Below are 20308 nucleotides of genomic sequence, written 5' to 3'. Positions count from 1 at the left end.
AGTTATTTTTTATTTCCCTAACTACTACCACCACTACTACTACTACTACTACTACTACTACTACTACGACGACTACTACAAGTACGACGACTACTACTACTAGTTCTTTTTTTATTTCCCTAACTACTACTACTACTACTACTACTACTATGACGACTACTACAAGTACGACTACTACTACTACTAGTTCTTTTTTTATTTCCCTAACTACTACTACTACTACTACCACCACCACCACTTCGACGATGCCGACTACTACTACGACCACTATTAAGACTGACTACTACGACGACGACTACTACAACTACTACTTTTGAGACTACAACCACTATTAAGAATACTACTACTACTACTAGTAGTATTAAAACTACTACTACTACTACTACTACTACTACTACGACTATTATTATGACTACTATTATGACGACTATTACTACTACTACTACTACTAATAATAATAATAATAATAATGAAAATAATAATAGTAATAATAATAATTTGGTGGTGGTGGAGATTACCTCCTTCCATATGTTAAGCTCTATATAAATGTAACATTATTATTATTATTATTATTAATATTAATATATTTCCCTAAGTACACATTGACTTTGCAATTTTTTTTTATTATTCTTAGTATTAGTAATATTGATATTTTTTTTTAACCATATTTAAATATCTCACAAGCATGCACCGCAAACATGTATTTTATTTTATTTTATTTTATTTTATTTTATTTTATTTTATTTTATTTTATTTTATTTTATTTTATTTTATTTTATTTTATTTTATTTTATTTTATTTTATTTTATTTTATTTTATTTTATTTTATTTATTATTTTTTTTATTTTAAGTTGCAATTTAGATTATTTTCCTCAGATCGTGTAGCCCAACTACATATATTGTGCATTAGTAGACAAGTGGCAAAAAGCAAAAATAACAAATGATGGCGTATCCAACAGATACTCAAACTGTGTTTTATTTCCTCCTCCTTAAAGTCAGTTTCCCAGCCAATAAGCCGCAGTTAAGGCTAAGATATGTGACACTTTGATTTAATGGGCAGATCTGAAATGCCACACCTTTATCAAACTGGAGTGCCCTTGTTTCCTGATGGATGTGAGGATGTGTGTGTGAGGCAGGAAGTGGAAGAGCCAGCGGTGCTGATTTAGGGAGACGGAGGACATGTTGAGTAATGACTCGGCCTAAATTAAGTTCAGCGCTGGTGATTAGCTTGTTGTCTGCGGGTGAAGTATATGATGGTGTCTCTCAGGCCCGTCTGAGGAGAGGATCTCGCTCTCTTAACTACCTGGACGTTCACAGCACCTGACACCACAGAGCGCTGTGAAACACACTAATGAGGAGAGTCTGATCTGATTTACACCTGCTCGCGGTGTTCACCAATTCATGAACCCGACCGCACACGTCTTATAGTCGGAGATCCGCCAGACAGGGCTTCAGACTGCAATGAATATGATGAGAAATATGACAAAACATGAATAATTATGATACGATTGAGTAGCTATTGGTGTCAGACTGTAAAACTGGTGTCAAATATTAATAAATTTCAGTGTTTGCTGCAGCCCTGGTCAGCATGATTCTTATAATTATTATTTATTTTTTAAGTTGATTGAAATCAGCATAAAGAAATTATTTATTTATTTATTTATTTATTTATTTTGGATGCTGATTTAAATCAATAACTTATGATTTTGAAAAAAAAAGTTTTTTTTATTTTTTTAAAGAAATGAGCATAAACTACAAGACATACTACTATGATATTTACTTACAATAGTGCTTACATTTTTGTTATTTTATTATATGCAAAAAATATAGATTTTGGGATGAAATATGACCGTAGCACTTATTTATGCAAAATGTAATATCTTATATTTTGTTTGACTTTTCGGTGAAATATGACCTCAGCATTTCTTTACAGTTTTTGTGAGATTTGTTTTTAAACTTGAAAAGTAATGCAGTTCTGCCATATGTCCCCCTGTATTGTTGTAATTTATGGGTGTTAAAGCACTTCAGGATAATTAATGTTCAACTGGAGCGTGAAGAATATTTCAATATATTTGACGGGCCATTAGTTAAGTGTGTGTGTGTTTTGATGGAGGGCTGGTCTAATGTAAATGCTCTGGATGAGGGTGAGAACGTCTGACTTCAGAGCACAGAAAGTCAGGTAGGGCTAATCACATCAGCAAAGGCTGCGTTTAATGAATGCATGAACGTGGAAACTCTCCTGGTGTTTGTGTGGATCGCTGGAGTGATGCCGAGATGGCCCGTCAGCTCTTGCCCTTCAAACTAGATTACAGAGCAATTCATCAGTCTGATCAGCCTGCAATCAGGAGCTAGTCTAGAGGTGCCAGTGAACAGGTGTGTGTGTGTGTGTGTGTGGAGTTTGATGCATTGTTTTTGATGTGGATTTGTATGGATCCGGCTAGTTTGATGTCATGGATTTGCATACCAAACACATGTAGACCGGTCTGTCGGCTCTCTGATGATTTAGATGAAATGATTCTCGCCGCCCAAGCCCCTGATCATCAGCTGTTTGTGTGTTTTCCTTCAGGCTCTACGAGAACAAAGGCGAGAGTGATTTCATGGAGTCCCTGAGGAATCTCTTTACTTCGTTTAACTCCATGATGAACAGCAGTGCTGAGGGGACCGGCGGGGTCAAGGTGAGGCCGCTTCAGGAACCGCTTTCTGATCAGCTGAACATTTAAACGCTGCATTAGTAGAGCATAGTGTTGAGCAAAAATGTTGTATCTTGTGTGACTTTTTCCACACATACAGTATAACACAAAAGGAGATGTTTCTGAGAATGTTCACGCTGCTCTTTTACATACAATGAAGGCCTGCAAATGACATGGCAACATGATAGCAGTGGACCAGTAGTTCCAGTATTATGAAGTGTGTCATTTGTTCATCTCTAGTGTTAACAAAAGGATTTGAAAATAATGACTTGTTTTCAAACAGGTTTTCAAACGTTTTTGTTGTTTAAATGGTTAGCCCCGCCCCAAACTCACATCATTGTGTGTGTAGATTTCCAGTCTTATGATGGCTTATGCAAGGAGAAATCTGAAATTTAGATCATTACTCACTCTGAATATCCCTTGTTGTGGCTTTCAACGTTCATTTGCACATCCATATATTCAAAATTGATGCATCACTGTCAGTTAAGAGGCGTGGCAACCAATTAAATTTGCCATAATTTGTGCCAAGCATGACATAGTTTTGCATAGCTAGACTTATCGCAATAAACTGCCCACTGAGACACAAAGAGAAACTGATACTTAAGAGAAGTCAAACCATAGTTTTATTTTTGATGTGCCATTTAGGGACAGGAGATGTGTGTATACTCATCCTTTCTGTTTCCCTAACGGTAATAAATACTGAATAAAATACTGAAGATAATAGACAAGACAAGAAGTAATAGAATATACAGTTGTGCTCATTAGTATTCAATTTAATGTTATTATCTAGTCTATCAACAACATTCCTTAAAGGGTTAGTTCACCCAAAAATGAAAATTCTGTCAGTAATTACTCACCCTCATGTTGTTCCAACCATGTAAGTCTTTCGTTCATCTTCGGATCACAAATTAAGATATTTTTGATGAAATCTGACAGCTGTCTCACTCCTCCATTGGCTTTCAGAGGGACTGAAACTCGCCGGCCCAGAATAGTTATTAAAAACATCGTTAAAATAGTCCAAGTGACTACAGTGGCTATACATTAAGTTTATCATGCGACTACAATACTTTTTGTGCGTTATAAACTACAAAAATAATGACTTTATCCAACTATTAGTGTTCTTCAATGTGGGCCTCTGACGAGAGTTCACGGGAGCGCCAGAACGCATGCGCGAGAACTGAGATTACGGCGTTCTTCTTCTACTACTAACTTACTTGTTACTGGCTGCTCACTCCTTGGGAGTATTACCGCCATCTACTGTACAAGATGACGTCCCGACATTGCCGGAAGCGCAAAACGGTCTGTTTATAAGCAGAGGAAGACGTGCGCTGTATGTAAGCTATTGAATTCGACACTTATTGTGATTTAGGTCTCGATGATGTCGGGACGTCATCTTGTACAGTAGATGGCGGTAATACTCCCAAGGAGTGAGCAGCCAGTAACAAGTAAGTTAGTAGTAGAAGAAGAACGCCGTAATCTCAGTTCTCGCGCATGCGTCCTGGCGCTCCATAAAAAATATCTTAATTTGTGATCCGAAGATGAACGAAAGACTTACATGGTTGGAACAACATGAGGGTGAGTAATTACTGACAGAATTTTCATTTTTGGGTGAACTAACCATTTAATTCAATATTTGTCATAGATTTGATGCCACTAACCTGGTTAACTTTGGAAAATCTAGTGTCTAGTTCTTCCTAAAAAAGGTCTTTATGCTGCATAATTGAGTATATATTTTGAAAGAAATCAATCATATTAGTTACATTATACATGTCTTTACTTCCAATCAATTTAATGTTACAAAATATTTTTTATTTCAAATAAATGCTGTTGCTTTTAAACTTTTCATCAGGATAATCCTGAAATGATCACGGTTTCCACAAGAATATGGAGCAGCACAACTGTTTTCAACATTGGTGATAATAAGAAATGTTTCTTGAGCATCAGATCAGCCTATTAGAATGATTTTTGAAGGATCATGTGACACAGGAAATCAAAAGCACAGGGATATATTACATTTTAAAATATATTCACATAGAAAACAGTTATATTAAATTATAACAATATTACTCAGTTACCGTTTTTGTGATCAAATAAATGCAGCCTTGGTGAGCAGAAAACTCTTACCTTACAAATCTTACTGATCAAAATCAACCATGGAAGAAGGACAGTCATACAGGAACAACATAATGACAATATGAGCAAAATGTTTTATGTTCGAATGCTGGTCTGTTTCTTCTGGAGGACAGACATATTGATGTTTGTGTCTTTCATCTATTGAAGTGTGTGTGTTTGTGTCTCTCGTCACCTGACCTCCTCTGTCCACTGTGGCTCTGGGTTCGCCCTCTTTAGCTTCTCCTCAAGGTACTCTATCTCTCCTCTTCTCCTTCCATCTGTTTCTCCACTCCTCCTCCTCCATTTGTGTGCAGTTTTTTTTTTTTGTCCCTGACCTTTCCTGTCACTTCTTTTTTGCATTAACACACCTCAGGTCTAACACACACACACGCTCTGGATCAGGCCCTCTGGATGGGTCGTGAGTCAGCCTGGAGTGATGCTGGTGTGCCGGTGGCCCAGGTCTTAGTGGTTTTGTCAGAAAGTTAAAAATTGATGTTGGTAAGATGCACTTGTGAAATGGCAAGGGAAGGAATGTGCTTTCCTCTCCGCTAGCTTTGTTTGCAAGAGGAAAGCAAGAGACGGCGTGAGTGAAATGGCACGGCAACTTGATGTACATTGTATTCACATGGGCTCACACTTATTTTCAAACAGTCTGACAGTTTGAGCTTGTGTTAGTCCGTTTTTACTGCATATGCTGGGTTGGTTTTTTTCTGTTGTTATAGAGGGAAATTAAGGTGAAGTGCGTCATCTGTTGACCTCTGTTGTCAACCAACTGTTAGCCTCTAGTGTTGACAAAAGGATTTGAAAATAATGATTATTTCCCAAACGCTCCCCTAGCCTGCTATTGGTCGTTTAAACAGATAGCCTTGCCCCAAACTCTCACACACACAAAATTATTTCAATTGATTTATTATTTATATTTAATTGATATATTTATGTATGTATTTATTTATTTATTTATTTATTTATTTATTTATTTATTCATTTATTCATTTATTTATTTATTTATTTATTCACACACACACACCCCACACGCACACGCACACGCACACCCCACACGCACACACACACACACACACACACACACACACACACACACACACACACACACACACACACACCCCACACCCCACACACACCACACACACCACACCCCCCCCCCCCTCCCCCCCACACACACACACACCCCTAGGTGTGGATACACACAAACACACACACAATGGTGTGAGTTTGTGGCGGGGCTATTCTGGCTCAAACTATAAATTTATGTATGTATGCAAGTATATGTGACGACTTATATCAAATCCAGTTTTTGATATTTTTGGTTATTGACCTACAACATTTTAATCATCCATTGTTTCTAATTGTATGTAAGATGATTTAATATTATGTTCAAAATGATTTAGAAATTTTAGATAAAATTGTTTTTTGGACTGATTTCTATAAAAAAATAATTATAATTATAATATTACTATTTATTTTTACTATTGCTGTTTTATTCTTTATCCATCGTATCAGTTCTTATCCATAACATAAATATAATTGTCAGTTATTGTTCTAGTTCTAGTTATTTCCTTACACTGCATACCCAGTGATGTGAAAGTGTCTGTGGTTCAGCTGTGATCCAGACTCTCCGGCTTCTGAAAATGTGTTCGGCCGCTGCAATAACTTTCAGCGCAGTGCCAGACTATCTGTGTAAAACTCTCCATCTGACTGGTGTTACAATTTCAAAAACACATCAATTCAAAAATACAAGTTACAACCTCAGATATTCACTTTTTTTTTTTTTTGTAAACACTTGAACTCCGAGACCTCATTTCTCAGCAGACTCTGGGGTTAAATCAGAAGCTGTGTGGGCTGCTGGGAAGAGGATATTTATCAAATGAGAAACTTCATATCCCATCCATCACTGCCTCTGTTGACTCAAATGTTCAGAGTTCTTTCAGAAGCCGCCTTTTTTTTTTCTTTTAAATGATTTCAAAGTATGTCAAAAATTTGACACCATGATGATGAAACAGGAAGGAGCCGTTTTATATCTAGATCTGTACACTCTCAGGACTACATTTCCAAGCGTGACTAAAATAAAATCCGACATTTATCAGCTGAATAGCAGTGGCCCGCTTTAGAAAGAAGCTGTGAGTTGTGTCTTTTCTTTAATAAGTTTTAAAGCTTTCACATGTTGATTTTTTGCCAAGCAGGAAGTTTTCCTCAATTGAATTTTTTTTTGTTGGACCTGGAAAAAGATTCCTGTCAAACCCTGTCCAAGAAAACTGAAACTACGCAACTCCTAAACCAACGCTAAAATCTGAGTGGTTTATAATAAAATTATAATAAAAGGAACACTTTGGTTCAAAGGATCAACATCCTTGTCGATACTGGAACAACTAAATGGATGTATATTACTTGGAGAAAGCAATCTCTCAAACATTTCCATTCAACCAAATTCTGCTAAAATGTGCTTGTGTTTTAGATGGACACTAGGTGTGTCATCTGTGATTGACAGGTGTCAACACTGACATTCTCCTGCTGAGTCAGACCGCAAACATGAACATTTGATTTTAATGATTTGTTAGAGGAATCAAATTTATTTATTTCTATATGATAGACAGACATGGTATTTCACATTCTGATAATCCTATTTATTTATCATTCTGATAATCCTATTTATTTGTTATATACATTTTATTAGGGATGCACCGATGTGAAAATTGTGGCCGATACCGATAACCGATATTAATATTGCTGTTATGGCCGATACCGATATTTACCGATGTCGATATCTCTGTATAGAAAACAAATTTTAATGATTATCAAATAAAGAGCTATTTTCCAAAACACATTTTTTTTACTTTAGAAATGACTGATATTGGGCACCTTTACCTGTGTGCAAAATATGTCACACATACACACATTGCATTGCATATAATGTGTGCTGGTCAACTTGTCTAAAATTAAGAAACCCTTAGAAAACAGTAAAAAAAACAAAAAAAACAGGAACATGTGTACAATTAAGATAGGCTACTTCATTTATTATTCCAATATCCAAATATTATTCTAAAAAATACCACAGGGAAAAGGGCTTCTTGTGACTGTCTTTGCGTTTGAACATTGCACATTTTAAACAGGACACGCAGCTGAATAAATGTTAGCCAATACAAACATATTTATAGAAAACAGTTGACAATGAATAGACAGGAGTCCAATAATAGCATAACGAATCACTTATTCTAAAAATAATAACAAGTAGGCTATAAGACGAATCCGACATATGGGCTGTGTTAACAGTAAAACGTCCGTCATTTAACGAATTTTAAAAACACGGATGGATAATACAAAATGCTTTCTGACATTTTGACAGAAAAAAACAAACAAGCAAGAACAAAATTTAAACTTAGCCCGTTTTCATTTTACAATTATCTTCTCTCTCTATGTGCGCGCGTCCGTGTTTGTGAGAGAGAGCTCGCGCAGCACCGGTAGCCTACTTTTTTAATCCATAAGTAACGAACGCGATAGTTTTCATACAAACTAAATATGTAACATAATTAGGTATAGGCTACTTTAGTTATTATTAACACAATAACACATGAAGGCTACGTTTCTCAACACTGAGAATGAATAAATAAACGCCTGTTTCTCCACTCGCGCTTATCAGAATCCACAAATCACACGCGCTGTCACTTTTGAGAAAAATCAAATTCGAATGGGTATCATATATCAAGCAATATATTCAAATATCTACGAGTCAAAAAACGATCAGTCAAAAATGTGTCATGAGGAGGAAAAAAACATAAGTCGCACTGGACTGCATTAACAATGTTACGGACGTGAGCGCTCTCGGCACTTAAAAACTGCTTTAAAACTTTCACAGAGACCTCAAGCAGAAAGCACAAAGCCTGTCTTTAAATTTAATTTCGTTTTGTATTAATTGTATCTTAATTTTGATCAATGTTTCATCAACGAATTGCATTGGATTTAATAAATAAAAAGTATATATACTAGAAAATATTTAATCAGGACAGAGGCGACGGCGCGTGAACCTGGAGCGCGTCTCATAAATGAACCGAAACCTAATTGTATCTTAATTTTGATCAATGTTTCATCAACGAATTGAATTGGATTTAATAAATAAAAAGTAAATATACTAGAAAATGTTTAATCAGGACAGAGGCGACGGCGCGTGAACCTGGAGCGCGTCTCATAAATGAACCGAAACCTACCTGCCTCACAGACCTGAGACATATATAGAAAGCTTGAAACTTCTATTTTTAAACAGAACAATTCAAAATGAAAGAAAACAGACTGTTCTCTGCTTATGTCATCTGTATGAAATGTGTATTTCTCTCACATCAACCTCTTCAGCTTCACACATTAAATATCGGCCTGTTCACATCGGCCATATTTTGACATCGGAACGATACCGATGTGTAAAAAAATGACCATATCGGCCGATATTATATCGGCGGCCGATATATCGTGCACCACTACATTTTATTTCAAATTCCGCTAATCCTGTTTATGTTTATATATATATATATATATATATATATATATATATATATATATATATATATATATTTTTTTTTTTATAGACATTTTTTTTTACATTGATTTTTCATTTTTTTACATTGTATTGCATGTTATTTTTGGTTTAAGTTTTTAGACATTGTATTTCACGTTCATATATATATATATATATATATATATATATGTGTGTGTGTGTGTATATATGTATATGTATATGTATATATATATATATATATATATATATATATATATATATATATAGTGAGGGAAATAAGTATTTGAACACCCTGCTATTTTGCAAGTTCTCCCACTTGGAAATCATGGAGGGGTCTGAAATTGTCATCGTAGGTGCATGTCCACTGTAAGAGACATAATCTAAAAAAAAAAAATCCAGAAATCACAATATATGATTTTTTAACTAGTTATTTGTATGATACAGCTGCAAATAAGTATTCGAACACCTGTCTATCAGCTAGAATTCTGACCCTCAAAGACCTGTTAGTCTGCCTTTAAAATGTCCACCTCCACTCCATTTATTATCCTAAATTAGATGCACCTGTTTGAGGTCGTTAGCTGCATAAAGACACCTGTCCACCCCATACAATCAGTAAGAATCCAACTACTAACATGGCCAAGACCAAAGAGCTGTCCAAAGACACTAGAGACAAAATTGTACACCTCCACAAGGCTGGAAAGGGCTACGGGGAAATTGCCAAGCAGCTTGGTGAAAAAAGGTCCACTGTTGGAGCAATCATTAGAAAATGGAAGAAGCTAAACATGACTGTCAATCTCCCTCGGACTGGGGCTCCATGCAAGATCTCACCTCGTGGGGTCTCGATGATCCTAAGAAAGGTGAGAAATCAGCCCAGAACTACACGGGAGGAGCTGGTCAATGACCTGAAAAGAGCTGGGACCACCGTTTCCAAGGTTACTGTTGGTAATACACTAAGACGTCATGGTTTGAAATCATGTATGGCACGGAAGGTTCCCCTGCTTAAACCAGAACATGTCAAGGCCCGTCTTAAGTTTGCCAATGACCATTTGGATGATCCAGAGGAGTCATGGGAGAAAGTCATGTGGTCAGATGAGACCAAAATAGAACTTTTTGGTCATAATTCCACTAAACGTGTTTGGAGGACGAAGAATGATGAGTACCATCCCAAGAACACCATCCCTACTGTGAAGCATGGGGGTGGTAGCATCATGCTTTGGGGGTGTTTTTCTGCACATGGGACAGGGCGACTGCACTGTATTAAGGAGAGGATGACCGGGGCCATGTATTGCGAGATTTTGGGGAACAACCTCCTTCCCTCAGTTAGAGCATTGAAGATGGGTCGAGGCTGGGTCTTCCAACATGACAATGACCCGAAGCACACAGCCAGGATAACCAAGGAGTGGCTCTGTAAGAAGCATATCAAGGTTCTGGCGTGGCCTAGCCAGTCTCCAGACCTAAACCCAATAGAGAATCTTTGGAGGGAGCTCAAACTCCGTGTTTCTCAGCGACAGCCCAGAAACCTGACTGATCTAGAGAAGATCTGTGTGGAGGAGTGGGCCAAAATCCCTCCTGCAGTGTGTGCAAACCTGGTGAAAAACTACAGGAAACGTTTGACCTCTGTAATTGCAAACAAAGGCTACTGTACCAAATATTAACATTGATTTTCTCAGGTGTTCAAATACTTATTTGCAGCTGTATCATACAAATAAATAGTTAAAAAATCATACATTGTGATTTCTAGGTTGTTTTTTTTTTAGATTATGTCTCTCACAGTGGACATGCACCTACGATGACAATTTCAGACCCCTCCATGATTTCTAAGTGGGAGAACTTGCAAAATAGCAGGGTGTTCAAATACTTATTTTCCTCACTGTATATGTGTGTGTGTGTATATGTTAGTCAGTTTTTGTATTTTTGTCCAGATGTTGTATTTGACATTGTGGAGCTGCTCTGATATCTAGATGAACGGTTTGGCGGCAGTGTTAGCTGGTAGAAGGAAACACACGTGTTCTTGGTTCACTGATCATCTGTGCCCTGGTTATTGACCGGGGTGTTGAAGGGTATTGGAGTATTTGTGTATCTCTGCATGAAGTCCATCTTCCATTGACGGCTCACTCCTCGGGCCGTTCATCACAGCGGGGTTTGCTCCGAGCAGAAATAGACTGACGAAAATCTGTCTCATAATCATTAAATACGGGTCTTGACAGCTTCATATAATTATTTAAACAATGTGATGTCACAGCACATTTAATCAGAAATAACACAATCCACTACATTTTATTTTATTCTGTCTAACCATGATTTCCCCCCTCATTTAATGTGTTTAATGGAATTTTTAGATCATACTAATATATCCTTGTTTGTGTGAATTTCTAGGGTGCCGCGCTGAAATACGTCCCAACTATCGTCAACGATCTGAAACTGGTCTTTGATCCAAAGGAGCTCAGGTGAGTTCATCACGCTTGTGTCTTCAGGTCGTGTCTGTGTTTTTAGCAAATATAAGAGATGTTCTTTAATTGGTTGTGTGTTTTAATGCTGCATGTTTGGTATTTAGATATATTCAGGGATGCACACAGGCACAATTTAATAAAGAGTGAGTATGAGGAAGAGCGAGTGTGTTGCAGCAGAGCTTTCAGAGAACGAGCAACAAATTGAAATAAAAGCTGATTAAAGAGCTCAATTCCACCAAAGCCACATCTGTAAAATAAATCACATATGTAGGTGTTATCCTACTGTGTGTGTGTGTGTGTGTGTGTGTGTGTGTGTGTGTGTGTGTGTGTGTGTGTGTGTGTGTGTATGTATGTAGGTAAATATTTATTTAAGTCACTTTTTTAAAATAAATGAATTAATGCATATTTGCAATAGTTTTGACTTAGAATTACCTTTATTTTATTTGTATATTTAATTGATTTATTATTTTCATTTATTTATTTTGTTTTATTTGATTAAAAAAAAAAAATTGGTTTATTTTAAATTTATTTTAAATTATATTTAATAAAAAAAAATCCCCTCTAAAAATAAAGGAATAAAACAATATTGTTGCTCATCCTGCCATCTTGTCTCTTTCTCCTCATCCCATCTTTTCCTTTTTTCATGCTCTCTCTCACCAAAAAACAAAAAACATTGTTATCCTCATCCTGTGTCTCTTTCCCCTGGTTTCTCTCTTCATCCTGCTTCTTCTCTCTCTCTCTCTCTTTAGCTCTACCTGTTCATCCTCATCCTGTCTCTCTCTCCTCATGCCTCTCATCTCATCCTGTTCCTCTCATCACGTGTCTGTCTCCATCTTAAGTGACTTCTAGAGGCTCTTCATGAAATCAGGTCTGAGGAGTGGAGTTCTCAAGTCTGATCCGCACGAGTTTAGTGTTCCTCACACAAGTTTGTGTGGATCTGATCTTCATTAACATCTTTCTGCCCGATGGAGTTTTGCTCGCATGTCATTATCATTACTGTGTTGCTTTGCTACTCAAGTATTTCTCACACACTTTAGATTCCACACACACTCAGCACAAAGTGATCCCGTTGCCGTGGAGACATGGTGGTCACTCACCGATCCTGTCTGTTGGTCTGGATAATGCGTTCAATCCCTGAGTGGCATTTTAATGGAGTTAGGCGGGTCTTGTGATGGCTAAATTTACTACACACACACACACACACACACACACACACACACACACACACACACACACACACACACACACACACACACACACACACACACACACACACACACACACACACACACACACACACACACACACACACACAGACAGACAGACAGACAGACAGACAGTGAGAGATGACGGTATTAATCCTGCTTCTTCTTCTTTGAGGTTTATCTGATCATGGCCTTTCCTTCCCAAACCAATTTTTTGTAACAGCGGGAATCTTGTTCGATTCCCAGAGTAATTTGTGTTCTTGTTGTAGTTTGCCTGAGATGTTACCGCATGAATGGAAGTATATGCATATAAAGTAGTTACATTTAGTCGCAGCCAAGTAATTCGTTGACTAGTGGTCAGCTGATACGGCTGATGCCATTTGCTGAATTGCAGGATGGTTGATGGTTTTTATAATGCTGAAATATTATAATCCATTAGTTCAATGGTGTATTTAACAGATAGTTAGTCTCAAATGTGCCGGATAAACGCTTCAGCTTAGAGACCCATGTGTGTCCTGACTGAAGTGGCCTCTCACTGTAATTCTCCCACTTTGCAAAGCCTCGTTCTGTTCTTCCCTTCTTTTCATCCCTTGTTCTTTAATGCTCATGGTTCTTCCTCTGGTGGAGAGTTTGATGGGGTTAAGAGGATTTCAACCCCTCCTGTGTCTCTTCAGTCTCTTCACCACATCCAATCCTGTGTCTCTTCAGTCTCTTCACCACATCCAGCTCTGCCAGAGCAAACCTGGCCTTTTCCATTAGCTTCCCCTTTTCCTTATCTCTTTTATTTCTCGGTGTCCTGATTCATTTTTCACTTTCCTTTTTTTTTTCCTTTCTCTTTTCTTTTGCCGTTTCCTAATCTCTTGTTTCCTTTTTTCTTGACTCACTTTTCCCTTTCCTTTTCCTTTTCCCTCTTCCTTTTCCGCTTTTACATTTGTTTTATTTCTCTTTTTCTTGGCACACTTTCCCCATCCCTTTTTTTCCATTTTCTTTTTTCCCTTTTTTGCTTTCCTTTTCCCTGTTTTATTTCCCTTTTCATGACTCAATTTTTCCTTGTCCTTTTCCCTCTTCCTTTTCCTTTTTCACTTTTCTTTTTCATATCAGGTTTAGTTTCTCCTTTTTTGACTCCCTTTTTCCTTTTTCGTTTGTCTATTACTTTTCCTTATCTCATTTATTTCCCCCTTTCTGGACTCCCTTTTCTCCTCCATTTTCTTTCCTTTATTTTCCAGTTTCCTTTCCTTTCCTTTATTTTTTTATAAACACTGACACTGATACTTCAGATCAGGTTGTGAATCGTTTTTTTCAAGGATCCTGAACAATAGCATGTTTGAGACTGTCTGTTCAGGAAAACTGTGTTTTGCTCTATTCACTATCAGGGCAGAAATATGTCTCAAGGCCTGGTTAGTGCACAATGTGTTAGCATTGCATTGTTTGCTCACAGTTCATTGTCATAGAAGTGTATTTGCTCAGCAGAGAGGTCGAGGGTCCCACACACACACACACACACACACACACACACACACACACACAGACCAAACAAACGCTGAATGAGGCCATCTCTGAATTCTGTCATCGTCTGCCATCGTCTGCCATCGACTGCTCTCATCTTGCTTTCATCAAGAGCCAGTTCTTTCCACAAAATGAACCACTGCTCTCCTGTTGTGCCCTGGGCGTGTGTGTGTGTGTGTGTGTGTGTGTGAATTCAGATGAGGACAGAGAGGTATAGCCCACGGCACTTAGCATGTTTTAGATATGAGTTGTCACTTCAACAGCAAGTAGAGATGAGAAGAGAGGGATGTTCAAACACACACACATCCAAAGACATCTGTTAGTGTTAACTAAGTTGTAGTTGTGCAGTTAAAAGCAGTGTTAACCCTCCCTCCATGTCTTTCTCTCTTTCTCCAGCAAGCTGTTCAGTGACTTTATACTCAAAGTTCCTCTGGGGCGTCTGGTGAAGCAGAAGTTGAACTGCATGATTGACATCGTCCACAGCGACCTGTTTACTCAGCATGGTACGTACACAGACAAACACACACACACACACAGATTGTCTCTAAAGGTCACTGTCTGACACCAGCTGTATGATGGTATGTTTTTTGCTGGTGGCTGTGCGATGTTGTGATTGGTGTGTTTTCTGGAAGCGCATCTCTTCTGATGGGTAAAATACAAAGCCTTATGAAGATTACATGGTTGCCCACGTTGAATATTCCTTCCGTCCGTCCGTCCGGATCCATCCATTCATTCATCCATCCATCCATCCATCCATCCATCCATATTTCTATTCTAGAATATTTGTGAATTTGCATGAATGATGCCGTATGTAAGGATGGTGTGAGAGTAAGTCATGTACACCAGTCTGTCAAACTGAGTTTGTTTAGTTACAGAAATGTGTTTGTGTTGTGTGCATGTGTGTGTTGTGTGTGTTTGGATGCGTCCCAAGGGGAAGTGTAGTGTTAAAGCAGTGACATATGGCAGCTCTGCGGGTCGATTGTAAGTAGATGCACGTCGTTCAGCAGTAATTATCAGTGGATGTGTCTCCTGTTCTAACTTAATTAAATCACTCATCGCACGTCCATGCACTGTCTCATGCACTTCAGTCTCTCTCGCTCTCAAAAGGAACAACATAAAGAAATCAGGATTTAATGAAGAAGAGTAAGATCATTTGATTCATTTACAAGTGTAAATAATCGGATAATTTGATAAATAATTTTGAGCTGCGAGCATGTGCAACATTAGCTTTGAATATACTTTTAATGCATTTAACACAGCAGGATAAATGCAAGTTAATTCAAAAATTCAGAACAGAATATTGGATATGAAATCACTAAAGACATTTCCACAACTAGGCCTATAAATCATAGTTGTGGAATAATAGTAATGTTGTTTACCCCGCTGACGACTCTTCTAGATCTGTTGCAGTGCTTTATAAGCTGCTGCTGGTCTTTCTAACTCGCTCGTTTTTGGCACCAGTAGTCTGTGGAAAAATGAGATTTGAAAAGTCGTTGAGCTGTAGATCTTTTTGTCGTGTCTCACTGAAGGACTCCAGCACACGCTTTCCATTGCCAACTGCTCCACTGGAATAAATTACCCACAAATGGGCTTGTCTAACCTGAACAAATGTGTTGAGCGCGCTCGCGGCTGGTGTCACTTCTTTTGGTTTTTCTGAGTAATGCGTGTGTGTGTGTGCACGTTTGTGTGTGTGTTTCATTGTACTTCAGCACAGATTTGTCAACTTCGATTTATTGTAAACAAAGCAAAGATTTAGCTAATGTAAACTTCACATGACTGTTGACTCGTGTTTCTAGAGGATTTCAGGTTTCGTTTCTGTCTAACGAGCGTTAGTCTGATGTTAATGTCTGAATTCTGTTTGACAGCATGCTAATATGCAGTTTTAATGGTTGTTTTCCAAGGCGAGCGAGCATGACTGTTACTGTCGCTCATTCCTGCGGTTGCTGATCTGGACTCAAGTCTAATCTAGTCTTTAAATTGGTGCCACGTGTCAATATGAAATCATGGAGCCCCATAAAGCCTGTGATTGTGCTTTTCACTTCTCTAAACTTAACATTATAACTGCATTTATTCATTCATTTATGCAGTATTTTATTTATTTATTCTTTTTATTCAATATGTTATTATCGTGGCTCTGCAGTCGATGTTTGGAGGGGTTCTGGATCAGTGTCTTGATGACTCCTGAAGTCTGTGTCTCCCTCTGAACACACATGCGCTAGATGAATGTTTTCAGTCATGTGATGTCAGCCTTCACTCCTTCAAAAAACACTTTTTATACTCTTTATATCACTGACCATTTCTGTCTGACTGAACAGGAGTTTGAAAACAACAGTCTTGTTTTCTATTCTTGTTCTTTGCTCTTTATAAATGTAACAAGGGAAACTCTGCTCTCATGAAAGCAATATATCCCTCAGTGTGCTGAGCTGGAGTAAACCTGCAGACTGATCTGTGCTTTGAGGACCTTCACAGTGACTGTCTTTTGGATTGATTGATTGATTTGATTGATTTGATTGATTGATTGATTGATTGATTTATTCATTCATTGATTCATTCATTCATTCATGCATTCATTCATTCATGCATTCATTGCATTCATTCATTGATTGCATTCATTCATGCATTCATTCATTCATGCATGCATTCGTTCATGCATTCATTCATTCATGCATCTCTTAATTAATTTAATTATACACCTATTTATTTATGCATTGATTCTTTTGTCTCCTTTTATTTATTTTTATTTTTAATATACTTTTTTAATATACTGTTTAGAGAGACAATAAAGTGTAAAACTCATCATGACACAATGATGAGTTCAAATAACGATTCGTCTGTCTCAGAAAATGTCTGTACAGACAACACTGAAGAAATGAATGTCAGCTTTCTGAAATTCTCTCTGTCCTAGAGTAACTCTTATTACACGGCCACTTACCACATAAACAAGTTGGTGAACAATTGAAGTTACAGTTTCAGTTGTTTTATCATGCAAGAAGAGAGAGAGAGATTGTTGGAAACATTTTGACCGCAGAATGCTCTGATTGCCATGATCATGATCAAATATTCCAGCAAGCCATGCAATATGAATGGATTATTTCATGAACGTAACTCTGCAAACAAAACAGAAAAATAAATTGATGGCACAAAAACTGTCAAACTTAAAATTCTGCAGTGTTTCTTGGAAGCGTGCATGATTTTAACGTGTTATTTTCATAACACTTTTTATTTTTGCTCAGCAGACTTGTAAAAATCTTGCCTTGTATTTAAGCAATTTCCCGACACTTGGAATTTGCTTAGACATCGAATCAGTTTGAAGCCAAGCATTTTGAGACTGTTTTTGGTCTTTTTTTTTTTTTTAGTGTGCATCAGACAGGTCACAACATGTCTGTGAATTGGCCTTCTAGACTTCTAGAAATATTTACATTTATTCATTTGGCAGATGTATTTTAAATGCACAGCTCACTGCTGATGTCAGATGCTGTGATTTATTCTGCTGTGAACCTGATTTTAATGTTGGCTTGTGAAGTGATGTCTCAAAGTTCACGGGCAGGTCAGTTATTTAATGCGTAAGCGTATTGTGCATGCACTCGTAAAAGGATAGTGTGGATTTATTTGCACGATTTTAAACTGGCCCGAACAGCATGACAAATGAGCTTTCAGGAAGGCCAGCGGGAGTTCCTGTGTGTGTTTGCTCCAGTAATGTCTCTCATTGAACAAAAAAAAAACAAAAAACATTGATTCAGCTCTCACACACTTTCACAAAGCCCCGCCTCCCACGTTGATAGACAGATTCTGTGCCACGCCCCCTTAATACATTATTTTATTTATTATGATTTCTTCACTGTAGTTGTTCAGCACATGTCAGTCTCTGCACTTTAAAGTGAAGTGTGTGTTAGTGTGTCTGTGTATGAGATGTGTTTGCTCTTTAATTAACTTTTATTTAGCAAATATTTGTCCATTTTGAGCCAACTGTTCCCAAGTGATCCACTTGACAGTGCATAGTACCCATTTATTTGTTTTTTTTGAATATATTATCAAAATAGTTCTGTTTTTTTTAATTCAGCGTTTTAAAAATATATATATTTGTGACTATATTATTAATATTATTTTATTTATTATATTTCCATTATGATCAGTGCCACTCATCTGCTTACATTTGTCTAGTCACCAACAAATCAATGTAATTTTTGCATAGAGATTTTATAATTTATACTTTGAATTAGATTTTGTTCACATTTTCCGATTGCATTTTAATTTCAGTAAAAGTTTTAGTAATTTTGTTGTTTTAGTCATTTTTGAGTAAAAAAAAAAGTTCCATTTCAGTTTAGTTTTAGTTTAGTTTAGTTGAGTTGTAGTTTCAGTTATAAAAATAACCCTGTTACAAATAGTACAGATTCCTTAATATATTGTGGCTATTTTAAATATTTTGTGTTGCCATAGCATTTAAAAAAAATTTTTTTTAACATTTAAAACTTCATTTAAAAAATATTTTTATTTCCATATTCTTTTGTTGATTTTATTAACTTATTGATTGATTTTTATTGATATTTTTTTGTGGATTTTATTGATTGGCTGAGTAAGTCTGCCTATATGGTCACTTCAGGTTGTGAAGGGAGTATTTCACCTTTGTGTGTGTGTGTGTGTGTGTGTGTGTGTGTGTGTATAGACTGCAGAGAGATCCTGTTGCCTTTGATGACGGATCAGCTGAAACTTCATCTGGAGAATCATGAAGAGCTGGACTCCTGCTGTCAGCTTCTCAGCAACATCCTGGAGGTGCTTTACAGGAAGGACGTGGTGAGCACACACACACACACACACACGTTCCCTGTTTCTTGAAGGAGTAGTTCACACTAAAATGGAAAATCCAAGTCTCCTAAAAACTACGGCTGTGTATTGCCAAGAACACACCACCATATGCATAAAAACTAATAAATCAAAACAGTTGAATCTGGATTTGCATTTATATTACTAATCACTATTTTGTGCAATCCAAGTAAAGAGAAAATAGTTAAATTAATATATATTCTTGAATCCTACCAGAGGTTCACAGTATAGCAGTTTTTTTAATTTCTCAAGTATTTAATCAGAGAGAATGCATAGTCCACTCCATGACTTCATGGCACTGTTTTGTATTTTTATATATTTAATACCGTAAAGCTTCTTGCTTTGAAGCATCTACATCTATTGAGTAAAGTGTTATATAAACATGGCTTGACTGGAGCTGGTGCAAACATATCCACATCACTATGATCAGACGCTACCTTGCAGATTTTTTTTTTCTCACGGCTGTCATTTTTGCTGGGTTTATTTTGTTATTGAGAGGAAAGAGTACTGTACATATTTCTATATATTCTATCGAAACGCCACTCTCAGCAGCGCGGATATGTGAGCTCTCGGATTCAATGTGTTTCCTGAGTATAGGAATTTTGCAATCGACTCTTGTTGATCTCCTTAGTGGTTTCTTTATAGTGGAAGCCAAAATGAGTCCACACTTCAGCACTGTACACGCGACAGGAGCCGGTATGCTAATGCTAATGCTAACGTTCTGAGATAACACTGCCAACGGTCGGGTTATAACAGAACACAATTCCACTGAACATGAATCTTGGAGGTAAACAAATAAATATCGAGACAGTATCGCCAAATATAATATCGCGATATTCACGTGTATCAAATTTCTTTTTTCTTACAGCCCTAATAAAATCTTAGCGTTTTGTGACGGAAATAATTATTATTTTAAAGTCTAAAAAGTCAAGTATGCTTTTACCAGGTTTGAAACAACATTGATTGGCTAATCTGCGTGTGTGTTTGTCCTCCTTTAACTTCATT

At 37.1% G+C, this 20308-nt stretch overlaps 1 protein-coding gene across 2 annotated transcripts in view; it reads left to right on the top strand.

Moving 5' to 3' along the window:
• The window catches only part of dock1 (dedicator of cytokinesis 1), a 239870-nt gene that overhangs the window by 69115 nt on the left and 150447 nt on the right, over positions 1-20308 (top strand). For both annotated transcript variants that reach the window (XM_084434637.1, XM_084434636.1), the window contains exons 23-26: positions 2567-2675; positions 11698-11768; positions 14879-14985; positions 19146-19273. In XM_084434637.1, coding sequence (XP_084290763.1) covers positions 2567-2675; positions 11698-11768; positions 14879-14985; positions 19146-19273 — 415 coding nt within the window. The remainder of the gene's footprint in view (positions 1-2566; positions 2676-11697; positions 11769-14878; positions 14986-19145; positions 19274-20308) is intronic.

Source organism: Rutilus rutilus (assembly GCF_951802725.1).
Source record: "Rutilus rutilus genome assembly, chromosome: 16".
NCBI classification, from domain to species: domain Eukaryota; kingdom Metazoa; phylum Chordata; class Actinopteri; order Cypriniformes; family Leuciscidae; genus Rutilus; species Rutilus rutilus.
This window is presented reverse-complemented; position numbering and strand designations above follow the sequence as displayed.